Source organism: Emiliania huxleyi, assembly GCF_000372725.1.
Source record: "Emiliania huxleyi CCMP1516 unplaced genomic scaffold EMIHUscaffold_61, whole genome shotgun sequence".
Classification (NCBI taxonomy): domain Eukaryota; phylum Haptophyta; order Isochrysidales; family Noelaerhabdaceae; genus Emiliania; species Emiliania huxleyi.
Genome location: NW_005197426.1, coordinates 439,684 through 454,747, shown reverse-complemented (window position 1 = coordinate 454,747; position 15,064 = coordinate 439,684). Strand labels below are relative to the sequence as shown.

The 15,064-nt window shown below is 66.4% G+C and overlaps 4 protein-coding genes across 4 annotated transcripts; 1 reads left to right on the top strand and 3 right to left on the bottom strand.

The window, feature by feature from the left end:
• Window positions 1–2,600: 2,600 nt before the first annotated feature.
• Window positions 2,601–3,216, bottom strand: EMIHUDRAFT_357755 (hypothetical protein; the record flags this gene model as incomplete). Its single annotated transcript, XM_005764018.1, has 2 exons — window positions 2,601–2,900; window positions 2,989–3,216. Coding segments are annotated over 2 exons (528 nt in total), but the record flags the coding sequence as incomplete, so codon positions are not given.
• Window positions 3,217–3,719: 503 nt separating this feature from the next.
• On the bottom strand, window positions 3,720–4,431 carry EMIHUDRAFT_357752 (hypothetical protein; the record flags this gene model as incomplete). Its single annotated transcript, XM_005764017.1, has 1 exon — window positions 3,720–4,431. A coding segment is annotated over one exon (524 nt), but the record flags the coding sequence as incomplete, so codon positions are not given.
• Window positions 4,432–9,575: 5,144 nt separating this feature from the next.
• EMIHUDRAFT_465041 (hypothetical protein) lies at window positions 9,576–12,164 on the bottom strand (the record flags this gene model as incomplete). Its single annotated transcript, XM_005764016.1, has 2 exons — window positions 9,576–10,398; window positions 11,340–12,164. The coding sequence occupies 2 exons, from the start codon at window positions 12,162–12,164 to the stop codon at window positions 9,775–9,777; spliced, it is 1,449 nt and encodes a 482-aa protein (XP_005764073.1). The 3' UTR covers window positions 9,576–9,774.
• Window positions 12,165–12,751: 587 nt separating this feature from the next.
• On the top strand, window positions 12,752–14,338 carry EMIHUDRAFT_357748 (5-formyltetrahydrofolate cyclo-ligase). Its single transcript, XM_005764015.1, has 2 exons — window positions 12,752–13,410; window positions 13,544–14,338. The coding sequence occupies exons 1-2, from the start codon at window positions 12,811–12,813 to the stop codon at window positions 13,802–13,804; spliced, it is 861 nt and encodes a 286-aa protein (XP_005764072.1). The 5' UTR covers window positions 12,752–12,810; the 3' UTR covers window positions 13,805–14,338.
• Window positions 14,339–15,064: the final 726 nt, after the last annotated feature.

The following is a 15,064-nucleotide window of genomic DNA, read 5'->3' as shown; positions in this document are numbered from 1 at the left end:
CCCAAAATGCGCCCGGGGAGTGTCGATCGCGAAGGTGAAGGCGTCGGCGCCCCCCCAGCGCGCGAGACAGCTGCCGGAAGAGCGACCCTGAGGTGCTTTTGACACGGAGCAATGTCGCGGCACCAAGGCCACCCGCACGCGCCGCCAGTCGAAGCGGCCTCACGCCGGGGGGGGTTGAAAGGGTGTGTGGTGTGTGGGGTGTGTGTGTGGAGAGAGGGGAGGGCGAGCCCGGGCCGGCGCACCAAAAGCGAGCAGGTAGGCGAGAGACTCGCCGGCGAGCCCGTCCTTGAAGGGTTTCGACTCGGGCTCCTCGTACTGGTCCGGCAGCACCTCCTGGGGGGAGGGGAGAGGGGCGAGTAGGGAGGGGGAAGGGCTGCGTCGGCTCGGGCGCGAGCGGGCTCACATCCTGCTAGAGTGAGATATGGGGGAGATATGGGGGAGATATGGGGAGGGCTCAGATCCTCCTAGAGTGAGATATGGGGGAGATATGGGGGAGATATGGGGAGATGTGGGGGAGATATGGGGAGGGCTCACATCCTCCTAGAGTGAGATATGGGGGAGATATGGGGGAGATATGGGGGAGATGTGGGGGAGATATGGGGAGGGCTCACATCCTCCTAGAGTGAGATATGGGGGAGATATGGGGGAGATGTGGGGGAGATATGGGGAGGGCTCACATCCTCCTAGAGTGAGCCAAGTCGAGCCGCGCCTCAAGCGCCTCCCGCTCCCTCGGGCTGTATGCATGCTCAACAGGCGCTGGTCATGCCGCCTCACTCATGCCGCCATGCTCCGACACATGCTCTGACGCATGCTCATGCTCCGACACATGCTCATGCTCCACTCCGTCACTCACCTCGAAGTCGCCGCTCACCGAGAAGCCTCCGAGCTCGCCCTTTTCGAAGTCGCCCATCTCGCGCGTCAGCGTGAGCTCGCCGCCGTTGTACTCGTCGACAGTGGCGTTGAGGTCGCCCAGGTCGATGTTGAGCATCGGCACGAAGGTGGGGAAGGTGCCTGGTGCGGCGGCAGGAGTTGGCTGGGGGAGAGGGTAGGGCGAGGGTAGGGCGGGGGGGGGGGGGGGGGGGAAGCCTCCAAGGGGCCGCCGGGAGGGCCCCTCCAAGGGGGGAGGGGGGGGACTCCACCTCCCCCTTCCGCGGGTGAAGTGTGGGGGAAGGGGAAGGGGTTCCAAGGAAGTCTTGCGGCCCAATACCCAAGGGGGACTCCGGGGGGGGAATAGGCCCCCAGGAAAGGCCCCGAGGGCCAAAGGGCCCCCCCCCCATTTTTGTCGGCAGCTCCCCCCCCTTGGTTTGGAGGCCCCCCCCCCCCTGGGGGGCCCCAAAATCCCCCCAGGGGCCCAAGAGGCTCCCCCTCGTGCCCACAAGGGGGTCAGGAGAAATTCCTCCCCTCCCCCAACGTAGGTGAACCCGGCGACCCCCCTGCCGGTGGAGAGCACGAGCCGCGAGGCATGCCGATCGGGTTCGATGCAATGTCGTTCACCGCGGAGGCCATAGCCCCTCCCGCAACGACCGCCGCGGCAGGAGCGCCGAGCGCGACGACCTGCGCTCCCACGCCTGCGGGGTCGCGCGGCGCGTGCTCATGAGAGCGGATCGCGGCGGCACGCTGAGCGGCGGGAGAGGCGCCGACCGTAGATGAGCGTTACGATGCCGAGGATGCCGGTGATCCAGGCGAGGATGATGGTGAAGAACTGCGCAGGAGGCGCTACGGCGAGTGAGAAGACGCGGCCCGTGAGGCACCAGAGCGCGTGGGCGAGTGGACACATCTACAGCAAGTGTGGCAAACAGGCCGTCACTATCGGGCTCGCGGCGAGGGATGCGGCCAGCCGCGCCTGCAGGAACTCCGCCATGAAGCTCTTGACGTACACGCCGGTCGCAGCCTTGACGACGGTGTCCATGGCGGCGGACCTTCAGTTTTGCGAGGCGCTGAGCTAGGTTGATCCGCTAACGACCTTGATGGCACGCGGAATATGCGCCGCCGCTTTTTGTGAGCAAATTTTTTTTTCATATGTGACGGCTAGCGCATCACACCCCTCTCCTTAAAATCCCTGTGTGGTGGCGGCGTGCCGTCCTCCCATCCCTCCCTTGGGTTGTCCGTATTCTTTCTTTCTTTCTGACTGCACTCCAAGTGCTCCAAGTGCTCCTCGCAGCTTTATTGCTCAGAGGGGGACACCCACCGAAGTCTTCACAGCTCTCAACAGATTGACCAGAAGAGAAAGTGTGACCTGGAAATACAGTGACACGCACGAGTATGGGGAGGAAAGCGAACGCGCACGACAAAGCGACACACATCCACTGACTGCACGCATGACACCCGCCATTGACACCTGTGACTGTGTGCGATCGCGGCCATCGCGCACGCAGCTGCACACCGAGAGGCGCGGAGAAAGAGGAGCGGAGAGATAAAGGGAGTACGGCTAAGGGAGCCAGAGAGAACGAGAGAGAGAGAGAGAGAGCTAGAGACCACACGCACACACCCACCTCTATACGAGAGAGAGAGGACTCTCAGGAGCAGCAAGGTCTTTGCTGTTGCTTTGGGGTGACAGCGCCAGTCCTGCCAACTGACGTCGACGCCGTACTGCGCTCCCTCTACTTGGCGCCGCGCATTGATTCGACGTGCTTCTTCGATGGCCGCGGCCTCTGGGGGGGCTCGAGCCGTTTGTAGGCGATGCCGCCGCTCTCCGGGTCGACGTCGGATGGCTTGGCGCTAAGCGCAATGAGCGGGTCCATGTCCTCCGCGGTCACCGCCCGGGCATTGGTCGAATAGGCTGCAAAGTCGACGCCGCCGCGGCCCGTCGCGCCGGTGACGGCCACGGCCCCGACGACGCCGAGGCCGAGGGCGTCGATGAGGCAGCCTGCGGCGGCACCGCGAGGGCGAGGTGAGAAGAGCTCTGGGCGGGGCAGTGAGCGCGGGGGGCCGGGGGGGGGGGGGGGGGTTCGGCGGCGAGGAGTTGCCGAGTCCGGGGATGGTGTGGACGAGCTCGTTTGCGCATTGGGCGAAGGAGCAGAAGGAGATCGTGGCCGCCGTCGAGAAGAAGAAGATGAGCGAGATGCGGACCGGGATGGCCCACGGCTGCCCGTCGTCGGAGAAGGTGTTGAGGCCGGGGACGTAGTCCTGCAGGTCGTAGTTGCCGTGCGTCTTGAACCAGTAGTTGTCGACGATCTCGTCAAAGTAGAAGATGGCTAGCGTGACCGCAAAGATGACCTGCTCTCGCACGGGGCGTGTGGTGAGCGCGCGTTGGCCTCGCGGGGTGGCGCCCTCCACGCACCCTCCTGGCGTCGAGAGGACAACCTCCCGGCTGGCGCTCAGCGGCACGCCCACCCGCCCTGTGCCGTCCGAGGCTCAATGACCGTATGCGTCGCTCGAGGTTCAGCGACGCACGGGGCACGTGCTTCGACCAGTGATCGGCTCCTCCCCCTGATGCGCTGTTGCTCCCCTTTGATGGCGGGGGTAAGGCTGTGAGGGATTGACAGTAACCATACACTATCTCTTCCGCCGAGAACCGTGTGTGAGAAAGGCAGAACTAAAGAGTGCGAGAGGAATGTGATGGTGCTCTTGGTGGGTGCAGTCATGGTGGGTCTGTGTGGCATCACCTACTTATAGAGGGTCCGTACACGCGCCGTAGCGCAATGGCCAATGGCAATGCCGCGCGCGTGCTGCTGAGCTGGGGCTGCGCGCGGGCGATTTGTTTTTTGTCCACGAGGGAGAGAGACATCGGCGTTTTGTACGACAGTCTACAACACGACTCCACACGTCCATGCACACGTCCCGACGTCGTAGTAAACGACTCCCACTCCTCCACAGGAATGTAACTCAACACGGCCTGTCTGCCGCGTGGCCCCCATCGCAGGGGCAAGGCACCCGCAGCAACGCGAGCTCCTCGGGATTGGCCTCCACCCTGCTCAGGTCGCCAAAGGCCCGCAAGCTGCTCTCCAGCCGCAAGCACAGCTCGCCCAGCGTCACGTCGCAGCCCGTGTCGTCCTCCACTGTTGGCTCCGCCGCGCAGATGCACCCGTCGCAACCGCAGCCGCACTTGTACCGCTTGACGACGTGCTCCTTCGCCTCGCCGAGCGACCGCATCAGCGACAGGATGGGAATGTCTCCCGCCTTCGCCTCTACCCCCCCTGCCTCCTCGCCGCCTTCGCCGCCGCCGCCAAGCACGTGCCCGCGCAAGCCAAGCCGCTCGAGCGCGCCCAGTAGCGCCTGAGGCTGCAGCGTGCTCCCGCCGTAGCACACCGCCCTGCAAGAGCGAAGGTCGACGGATGCGCGCGAGACGGCAGGCACAGCCGCGAGAGCGTGCTCCGCCTTGGCGCGGCAGCCTCCGCACATCATGCCACCGACGCGCAGCGCGACGCACACGTCCGCCCCGCCACCTGAGCCGCCGCCGCCCGCCGAACCGCCGCCGCCCGCCGCATGTTCGCCGGCCGGCAGCGTGGCGGCGGCAGAGGGAGGGCCGATGGGCAGGAGCGGCTTGCCCTCCGGCCGGAGAGAGGCGATAGCGCGGCGCAGCCTCGCGCGGTCGCCGATGGCGGTGACGGAGCAGGCATCGAGGATGGCCTGTGCACAGCGGGGGTGGCGTGAAGAGGCGGCATGAAGAGGCGAGGCGCAACACGCTCCGCGAGGCAGGAGCACCTCGACGCCGACGTCCTCCTCGCCGAGGAGGAGGTCTGCGAAGCTGTCGAAGTGGGCTGCAAACGCAGCTGCGTACCGGCCGTACCGCCCGCCGCCTATAGGAAGGTTCCGAGAAGGTTCATGGCTCCCGCCGTACCGCCCGCCGCCCTCCTCGCCGCCCTCTTTGCCGTCGGTTTCGAGGGAGGCGAGCCAGCTGCGCAGCGGGCCCGCAGACAGCGGGCTTGCGGAGGGCAGCGGTGCGGCGGGCAGCGGAGCGGCGGGCGGCGGGGCGGCAGCGAGGCCGAGGCGCTGGCGACGCAGCTGCTGGCCATCCTGAGCCGTCCCACCGCAACACGCCGCAGACACGGGCGCCGCCTCGGCCGGTGGGGAGGGGGAGCCCTCGGCCTGTGGCGGTTGCTGCTGCGGCTGCTGCTGCTGCTGCTGCTGCTGCGGCGGCGGCGTCGCCGGCTCCGGCCGCGGCGGCTGCGGCGAAGGCGGCGATAGCGGCGGCTGTGGCGTCGGCGTTGGCGGTTCAGAAGCCGGCGATGGCGGTGGCGAGGCTCGCGGCGGCTGCGGCGGCTTCGGACCTTTTCTGCGGTGCGCAGCCTTGGCGCCTCTCCCCCGCGCACCTTGCGCCGCGGCGGTGGCCGCCGTTGTAGTAGATCCCTGCGGCTCGTCCTGCCTCTTGCGGTGCCGCGCCGACCGTGCCGCCGGCGCCTCGTCAGCACCCCGCCACCTCCGCCGCCGCCACAGGGCCACCGCAGCCAAGCCAGCGAGGAGAGAGGAGAGCGCGGCGGTGGGCCAGAGCGACGCCTCCGCGGCCGGTGCCGGGCTCCAAGACACCCGGCGGCGCGATGAGGCTGCGGCCGCCTCCAGCAGCGCCGCGTTAACCTCGTGGCCGGCAGCGAGAGCCGCCTCACGGCACGCCTGCCGCGTGTCCGTCGGCTGCTCCCTCGCCCAGAGGAGCAGCCAGCCGGGCCGCACCAGCGCGCCGCCGCACAAGTCGGAGAGGTAGGTCGCGTCGCTGCCGTCCGTGTGCAGCGCGGAGCCGTTCGGTAGCCCGAAGAAGCCGCGGCGGGGCGTGCCGCCGCTCAGGTTGCCGACGAAGTACGACCCGTCCGGGAACAGGAGGTGGGCGGGCCCGTGCGGCACTCCGCCTGCCCAGCCGCCATAGTAGGACCAGCGGCCCTCCTCCTCCCACAGCGAGAAGCCGGAGCCGTGCGCCGCGACGCTCTGCCGCGCCTCCTCCTCCACGACGTCGCCTCGGTAGAGCCACCGGTCATGCTTGTGCGAGGTGAGGGCAAAGCGGACGCCGGGCTCCACCCACCACGAAGAGGCCGCGTCGCTGGGCACGGCTCTTGCGCGGGTCCTCACGCCGTGGTCCCACCCCTCCGCGCGCCAGGACCCGTTGACCAGGCAGCGGAACGCGCCGTGCTTGCTCCCCTTTGACCAGGCGCCGACGCAGGTCGAGCTCTGGTGCGACAGCGTCTCGACGCCGCGCCCCTCCCGCAGGCCGTCGCGCCACATGCCGTCGTGGGTGATGGGGTTGCCGCGGGGGTCTTTGCTCGTGAGAGCTCCGCGGCCGTGCCACCGCCCTCGATGGAAGGAGCCAGTGTAGAGGGCGCCGCCGCCAAAGCGCTCGACTCCGAAGCCAGAGAGGAGCAGCTCCGCCTGGCCGAGAGCGGGAGTGCCGTCGGCGAGGTGGCCCAAACGAAGGAGTGGGGCCACCGGAGGCATATCCGAGGACGGACAGAGGGTATTAGCCCCACGGCGTCCTGTGCCCACAACGCGCTCGGGCCAGAGAGAGGGAAAAAAGTATCGCCGCGGGGCGCGGCAAGGGCGTGGACTGGCGCACACTAGCACACACAAAAGAAAAGAAAAGAAATATTTTAATCCCTCACAACGGGACCTCGCGCACTGGCACAACACAGGTACACCAAAAAAGAAACAAAAACGTACACGCGCACGGCTTCACACGCCAGCCGTAAACTAAAGCGCCGGAGTGCCCGCCGTCGCCCGCAGATGCTTCGCCCGGCATGACCGTCTCGCCGCACGCCGCCGGGCGCGGCGCCAGTGCGAGGCCCTGGAGGCCGTCGAGGCCGTCGAAGCGGACGGCTGAGAAATACGTAGAGATGGGAGAGGAGCTTCCCCCTGCGGAGTGCGAGGAGCCCCACGCGGCGTCTGAGCATCGAATGGTCGTGCTTGGCTCGGCACAGAGACCGGCACGCCCTCATGCACAACATGCACATGGACATGGACATGTGGCAGATGACGTGCCCCCGGCCGCGGCCCCGGCCGCGGCCCCGGCGGCGGATAAACTCACCTGCCGGCGAATGATACCAATGTGCCTCGCCTGGAATGCGCTGATGGTCCTCCTCCTCTTCGCCTTCGCCGCCCTCGCCGTCGGGCCTGCCCAGCGAGGCGCCCTGCCAGTCATCACTCCCGTCTTCGGCATGCTCGGCTTCATCGCACCGCCGCCGTCGCCGCCGCCGCCGTCGCCGCCGCCTCCGCTACCGCCGCCACCCTCCCCGCCGCCGCCCTTCCCGCCGCCGCCCTCGCCGCCGCCGTGCGACTGGGCGAGAGGGATGGTGCTGTTGGACGGCACCGAGGAGAGCGCGCTTCAGCAGATAGTCGGAGCGTCTAGCGGCAGCCGCTGGTGCAAGTCGCTCAACGGCAACGAGGCAGCGTGTCGCAACGCCTACATCGCGCGCGACGACCAGGCGGGCGGCCGGGTCTATAGCCGGTGCGAGTATTACGGCTCAACTTGCAGAGCATCTGGAGAGCAGCTCCACTGCCTCGCGCCGCCGCAGCCGCCGCCAGCCCCACCGCCGCCGAGACCACCACCGCCGCCGTCTCCGATGCCGCCGATGCGCGGGCAGGATTGCGAGCGGTGCCGGCTGTGCGAGGAGCTGCTCAAGGACGCGTCCTTCGTATTTCGCGCGATGTGGGGCTCCGAGCCGTGGCACAAGTGGGACCCGGCGCAAGGGCTGCGGGGGTCCTGCTTTGAGCGGCAGAGGGACAACCACGCGCAGTGGCAGCACGCAGACACCTACTTTGCCGACACGGTTTCGGGCACCCACTGCTACAACAACTGGTACGAGGGTAACTCCGGCGACCTCGGCGTCGCCCACCAGCCGCCCCACTTTGCGCACCCCGCGCCAGCGCTGCTCGGCTTCGACGAGTCGATAGAGTGGTTCTGCTCCAACGCGGGCGGGACCGAGTCTGGCCACGCCGAGAAGTGCGTGCAGGCATCGATCAACATGCTCGCGCTCTTCGGGCGGCGGGTGCCCTACAACATCTGCCGCAACCTCGAGTGGCAGGTGTGCGCAGCGCAGGGGCGGCTGCCGGGGCAGGGACGGCGCGGCATCATCTTCGCGCACGCGCCCAACCAGCTCGACTTTCGGAACTCGCCCCGCCTCGGCCACTGCTCGGGTTGGAGCGGCAACAAAAACTGCCGCGGCAACAACGGCTACTCCACCGACTCGATCTTCTTCCTCGAGGTCTGTCTCTACAGCAAGATGTGCTCGAACCGCGCCGATCTCTTCAACCTGCGCGCCGGACAGGAGTGGCACTGCGACTTTGACCAGTACGCCTTCCTCGACCTGTCGCGCATCCTGAGGACGCCGCCCGAGAGGAGGAGGGGTGTAATCGGCTAGTTGCTCGGAGAAGCGCTGGCCCTCTGGAATTCTAGGTGAGAGGGCTCCCGTTTGCCCGTCGTGAGAGAGGCGTGAGCGAGCCGCCTTAGTTGTGGTGTGTGCAAGAGAGAGACCGCGACGCCGGTCGAGAGAATGAGAGAGAAACTATTGGTCTCGGCTCTCGCGAGGTCGCAGAGTTGAGAGCAATCCAAACATAAACTCGTTGCTTCAAGTGCTCGAGAGCACGCGGTGTCCCCGTTTCTATTGATTTCGATGCCCGACCTCCAAATTGGCCGCTGCTATTTACAATAATGCGCGCGGGCGATCTGTGGGTGACTCACTGAATGGTTGGGTAGTAGGGCTAGAGGGTCGCTCTACACTTAGCCTCTGCAGCGAGCGAGCGCTCAACTTAGCCCCCGCACGGAGCCGGGCTCGGACTTAGACGCTGTATGGTCGGGGGCCATGAACTTAGACGGCACAAGGCCAAATCCGGGTAAAACCCGGGTATACCTGCAAAAGTCCAGGTTTACCCGAAAAATACCTGGACGCGTCCCGACCAACGTATGCCGCGCACGACGCCATATCGCCTTGTCCCAGGGCCAGTGCGCTACTTGCGGCGCGCAACTCCTGCTCAAGTACGCGCACCGTACCATGTGCTGCCGCTATGCGTGTCTTAAGGCGGCTGCGGCGAAGCGGCGGGCGCGGCATGCCGATGGCAGTGCGGACGATGCGGTTGCGATGTGTTCTGCTTCAAGATCGTGGCGGTGCTTGGCATGCACTTCTGCGATCCCAATCAGCTCATCGCAACGAAGCAGCGCAACAAGCTGGCTGCTGCCAACAAGGCCCTATGCTAGATCTACCTCACGCGCGGATCGTTCAAAGAGGACCAGCATACACAGGCTTCCTTGACATGCGTTTGTTTGAGCTTGAGGCTATTTGTGAGAACTGTTTGGCTTGAAGATTGCGCTCAAGAAGAGCAACGAGAATCGGAAGAGGAGGATGCTGAGGCGGCGATTGCTGAGCATGAGAAGGATCGATCCGGATTAGAAGGCGCCCGCCGCAGGCGAAGAAAATTTGGGGGCTAGCGCCGTGTATGCGTATCGTTGATCACGGTGGGAGCCTCTTGGCCCCAGGCTGTGCCACGGCCGACTTAGCCGATGTAAGAGGCTCTCGCTGATCTTAGACCGCGTAAGCACCCCAGCGTGACTAGTCACACTTAGACCCGCTCAGCCTCGAGGCTCAGAACTTAGACTACTACCCAACCAGTACTCACTGACGTGTGACGATCCGATGTGGATTGTGGTCCCCATGTGGATGTGCTAACCCCACACACTTAGAGCCGTATATCACATTGATTCGCCACACACGTGACAACCTGTACGCACACCATGCGCATGAGATGTCTGTCCATGCCATAGATGGCAGGCAAGTGAAACATAGTGCGCGTTACTCTGTCCGCGCGCAAGTTGGCGAGTTGGCGACACACGCAAGCAGCGCCGCTCTTACAGCGCCCGCCCTAGGCTCGCCCAACCCAGTGAGTGCCTCCGGCCTCGCCCTTGATGCACTCCGGCAGCGCCTCCTCGGGGCCAGCGGGAGTGCAGATAGCGCTCAGTAGTGAGAGCCGTTCGGCGGCACGCTCACGGTGTCCGCGCACGCGAGGGCAGGCAGCGCCGTCGAGCGAGTGAGCCGCCCCGTCGACCACCTTTGCGAACCAGTAGGCTGCCCTGCTCGGGTCCTTGGGCAGACCATACTGCCCGGCGAGGAACCACTCGCCGAGCCAGTTCGACGCGAACTCGAGCCCGCCCACCGCGGCCGCCGAGATGAGGCTCAGCCCCTGCGGCACGTCCGCATCCACACCCCTGCCGCCGACAAGGCACAAGCCGGCGCTCGCGTAGGCATAAAGTGAACCCAGTTCGGCGGCCCGCCTGCACCAGCGGAAGCCCTCCGCGTGCGACATCGGGAGCCCCATCTGGCCCGTGTGATGCCAGGCGCCGAGCTTGAGCATCGCGTCGACCTCACCCGCCTCGGCGCGGCGCCGGATCTCGGCGACCGTGGCCTCGTGTCGTATGCGCTCGATCCAGCTGTCAGCGAGGTCGTCAACGAGGCCGCTCCGCACAAGCTCCTCGATCGCCGAGCGGCACTGGTGGGGCGAGGAGGCGGAGTGAGTGACAGGGACTCGATCGCCGAGGGCATTGGCGCTCGTGAGGGCGACGGCAGCAGAATTTTAGCTGTGTGCGTGCGAGCCTGCAGCGCCGGAAGTAGCCGCTCGCCAATCGGCAGGTTGGTGATCGGTGACGTCGACCGATGCTGCAGCCACATCTCGATGCTACCACGCTCGTACATAAAGCCGTCTTCCGCAATAACCGGGTCAAGCGGCAGCTCCTTCTTTATTGGACACAGGAAGCCCTCGGCGATACGACGACAGGTGCACGGAGGAGCGGGAGCCGGAGGCGTGACGGGCAGGGCGACGCAGCAAGCGGCCATAGCGTAATGTGGCGGAGGCCAAAGAGCGTGCCAAAGGGGATCGCGCGCCGCCCGGAACGAGTTGCCTGGTTGTTCCAAAAATGCGGCGTTGGCTGGTGTGTTTTTTCTTTCTTTCTGATGGCGTGAATTGATCTCGCCAATAAAAAATAATGATGATATGCTAGTCCCCGAAGTGAGACAGATTATCGGGAGGACGACCCGGCTAGCCGACCCCCCCCCCCCCACAAAAAAAAAGAAGTTGCACAAACATCGCACGGGCCTGGACCTGTTCCTTTTCACCCATCTCCAGTAGTGTGCAGTGAGTCGTCCGTTTTATTTATTTCCCCCGGCGGCTGCGCCTACACGCCCGCCCGTTGGCCTGTGGTGCACTGTGGATTTTCCTCCATGCAAGATGGAATACCGCCCAGAAGCGCCAGAGTCCAGAGAGAGAGACGAAATGTCACAAATGATTGTGTACTAGTATACGAACAGCTAGAAATCCTACCTCGATAAGATCCCTACACCAGGGGCCCACTATCCATCTCTCGTCAGAGTTTGACCGTTTCGCTATTGTTAGCTGCCCGGGCTCTGCTCCGCCGCCGCCGGGCCGCCGCTCACGAGGAGCGGCTCCGCGCCGGCATTCTGCGCCGGCCGCGAGGCGACGGGCCAGGTCCGGCCGGAGGGGCGCGTCCCCGCCTGCCACAGCAAGAGGGAGGCGACGAGCCAGCCCTGGAAGATCCACGCCGAGTGGGCGGCGGGGGAGAGGAAGGAGAGCGCACACGGCCTCCACCCGCCCACGTCGCGCCACGGAGTCTCGTGCGTCGTGTGCGCGTCGCCGAGCGAGTACATCAGCCCGACCGAGACGCAGAGCCAGCCGAGGGAGAGCGCGGCGTGCAGCACGGCGCGGCCCCAGCCCGGAGGGAGCGCGCGCCCGGCGACGCGGCTGGCAAGCACCGCGCCGAGCATGCCGATGACTGGCACGTAGGTGTTGCTGCCGCAGCACCACTTGAAGGCTGCAATCTCACGCGCGGAGCACCGCCATTGCGGCTCCTCCGGCCGGTAGCCGCACCGCCACTCGAGCCGATCCGCGCTGCACGAGGCGTCAACAAAGGGGTCGAAGACCGAGTCGCGGCCGGGCGAGTACTCTTGCCTCCGATCGAGCGTGAGGAGGGCGCAGAGGACGTTGCACGTGAAGAGCAGCCGCGACGTGCCCAGCCACTCGACCGCGAGGAAGAGCGGCGAGAGGAGCAGCCACGCGAAACGCTGCAGCGCGTCTGGCGCGGCGCGCTTATCGTAGACGGTCTGCAGCACCGCGAGCCAGCCCCAGCCGTCCTCGAGCATCGCCGCGCGGTCCGACTCGGAGGGCAGGAAGGCGAGGACGTGCAGGAGGAGGTAGAGGAGCGTCGCCCACGGGATTGAGAGCCTGCTGACCGCGCAGCGCATCGTCGGAAAGAAGGGTGGAATGAGTACACGCCGGAGCGTACGGTGCGGCTCCCTCGGCGAGACTGACTGCTCAGCTGTTCCCACAGCAGGCTGGAAGTACCTCGCCAGGGCTCTCTGTCATCACCGCGCATCGCCCTACCTAGCATCCTACCTAGCATCGGCGCGTCGGCCAGATGTAAAACAGAGTGTGAAGAGGCGCGGGGACGCTGGCGCCTGGCGTGGCGCTGCACCACGCTCTCGGTCATCATCATGCATCGCCCTGGCCCGCCGCGCGCTGGCCGCGCGACCGCGACCGCGGCACTCACACGGATTACTGTGCCTTCCCCGGGTGCAGCCTTTCGGTTCGTGAAGGGTCGGTGCGAGTCGTGCTTCCTCGATCCCCCGCCCTCCCCCGCCATCTCCGCCGCTTTGTTTGTGGGACTTATTGGACTAGGGTCATACGTCCGGGAGGCCCCCCATGCGTGCCGTAACGAGCCACGGTGTTGGTATGACTCTGTTCAAGTTCACAGCCTTAGAAGAAAATACCTCGTATGGCGGTGTGCGCTGGCCTGTTCACACCTCAAGAAAGAGGGGAACTCCGATCTAGGGCCGGCCCGCCCCTTGACGCGCGGAGGGCCGGGTCCGCCCTTCCTCAAGGATCCGCGCGATGAGCAAGCCAAGCCTCCGCGCGAGCGTGGCCGCCGCGCTGTCGTCCATCACGCCGGCGCAGCGCGCCTCTCAGTCCGCCGCCGTGCTCGAGCAGCTGCGCTCGGTGCCCGCCTTTGCATCCTGCACCGGCGCAGCCTCGATATACCTTCCGATGGAGGGGGCGTGCAACGAGGTGGACACGTGGCCCATCGTCGCCGACCTGCTGGCGCGCGGCGTTCGCGTCGCCGTGCCGCGCGTTTGCGGCCGCTCGCCGACCGACATGAAGATGCTCGGCCTGAGTGGCGACTTGGAGGCGGCAAAGGCGCTGCCGCGCACCAAGTGGGGGATCCCCGAGCCGGACGAGGCCGCGGCCGCCTCGATGGAGGACCTGACCGAGAGCGAGGACCTCTCGCTCCTCCTCGTGCCCGGCGTCGCCTTCGACGCGCGCTGCGGTCGGCTCGGGCACGGGCGAGGCTACTACGACGCCTTCATCTCGCGGCAGCGGCGGCTGCAGGGCGGAGGGCGGCCGCAGGTGATTGGGCTCGCCCTGAACGAGCAGATCGTGGAGGCGGTGCCGATGGGCGAGCTGGACGAGCGCCTCGACGCCGTCGTCTCTCCGCAGGCGAGAGAACCTTCTAGGAACCTTCCAGCGCGGAACCCTCTAGCGGAGCCTTCTGTGAGCCTTCAGTCGAGGCGCGATTGGTCGACTCTCGGCTCCACCTCTGCTGACACGCGTCGGCTCGCACGCTCCGCAGGGGGAGCTGCGCTTCACGTCGGAGGCGGATGGAGCAAAGGCGGCCCGCCTGCTGCAGCGGGGCGAGGGTGCGCCGGCCGAGGGCGCGGGCGCGGGCGAGGCGGCGGCCCTCTCCTCGCGGGTGGAGATCGCCGTCGGCCGCTTCAAGTACGCCTGCCTGCGCGTCTCTCCCCCGCCAGGCTCCGGCGGCGCGCCCTTCTTCGCAGTGCGGTCGGGGCGCGGCTCGTACCACGCCGACGTGGCCGAGGCCGGCGGCTAGTCGACCGTGCGGAGGCGCCGCTCGGACCCCGCTCAGACCCCGCTCTCGGACCCTTCCCCTCAGGCGGCCATCAACCGCTTCGAGGCGCTCGGCTACCGCTGCGAGCCCCTCGGCGGCGGCCGGATCGTGCGGAGCGACGGCGGGCCTGGCGGGGCGAAGCCGCACAGCTAGCGGCTCGCTTGCCCGTGCGCCCCTCCGTGGAGCCTTGCCCGAGCCTCCCTGCAGGCGAGCGTGCACATCTACGGCTACTCGGTCGGCTTCGGAGGAGCGGAGGGAGGGCCGCCTGGCCGCGGCATGCGGGACCACGCTGCAGTCGCCGAGCTGGTCGCGCAGGCGCTGCCGAGCCACTCGGTCACCCACTCGTCCGACGGCTACTGAGCGTTCAGAGCGAGCACACCCGCGCCGTAGTCCCCGGTCCTGGGCGCGCAGAACACGAGTGCGGCCCCCGGTTGGGACTCAAGTGCGCGACGCTACCGACGCAGACGGAGGACGATCGAACCGCTTGTAGTTTGTTTCAATAGTATTTGTTGCGGTAATCCTAATCGTGCGCGTCATCGCAGCGGATTGGCGACGCCGGTCGCCGCACTTCCACTCGTTGCCACGCGTCCCGCACGACCGCACGCTCGGGGCCAAAAACACGCAAAGACTGAAAGAGTCTTTCAAAGCAAAGAGAGCGATCTCAGCCACGCGCGACTCGGAAGGATCTCTCGGACACCGAAGAGGAAAGGAAACCACAAATCAATCACTCTACCAGGTTAGCCCCCCAAGTGCGGGCGGATGTAGCCCCCCCCCCCCCCCTTCAGCCGCGCCGGCTGGTCAGCTTCCGCCCGCCGCGCGGCGCCGCCTTTCTGACGGCGGGCGCCTCGGCGCCGCCCGCCGCGCCGCTCACCGGTGCGCTCAGCTCGGAGGAGAGCAGCTCGTGGGTCAGGTCGGAGGGCTCGCCTGTTCACAGCTAGAGGTGTGAAGAGACGCTGTTCACAGCTCGTGGGTCAGGTCGGAGGGCTCGCCTGTTCACAGCTAGAGGTGTGAAGAGACGCTGTTCACAGCTCGTGGGTCAGGTCGGAGGGCTCGCCTGTTCACAGCTAGAGGTGTGAAGAGACGCTGTTCACAGCTCGTGGGTCAGGTCGGAGGGCTCGCCTGTTCACAGCTAGAGGTGTGAAGAGACGCTGTTCACAGCTCGTGGGTCAGGTCGGAGGGCTCGCCTATTATAGTTATTATCATCATTATCGTTATCATCATCATCATCATCATCATAATAAA

What these genes read in the sequence shown, in the direction of transcription:
- EMIHUDRAFT_357748 (XM_005764015.1), top strand. Translation starts at nt 12,811, where the DNA reads ATGAGCAAGCCAAGCCTCCGCGCGAGCGTGGCCGCCGCGCTGTCGTCC. An exon ending in TCGACGCCGTCGTCTCTCCG is followed by an intron (nt 13,411 to 13,543) that starts CAGGCGAGAGAA and finishes TCGCACGCTCCG; the next exon opens with CAGGGGGAGCTGCGCTTCAC.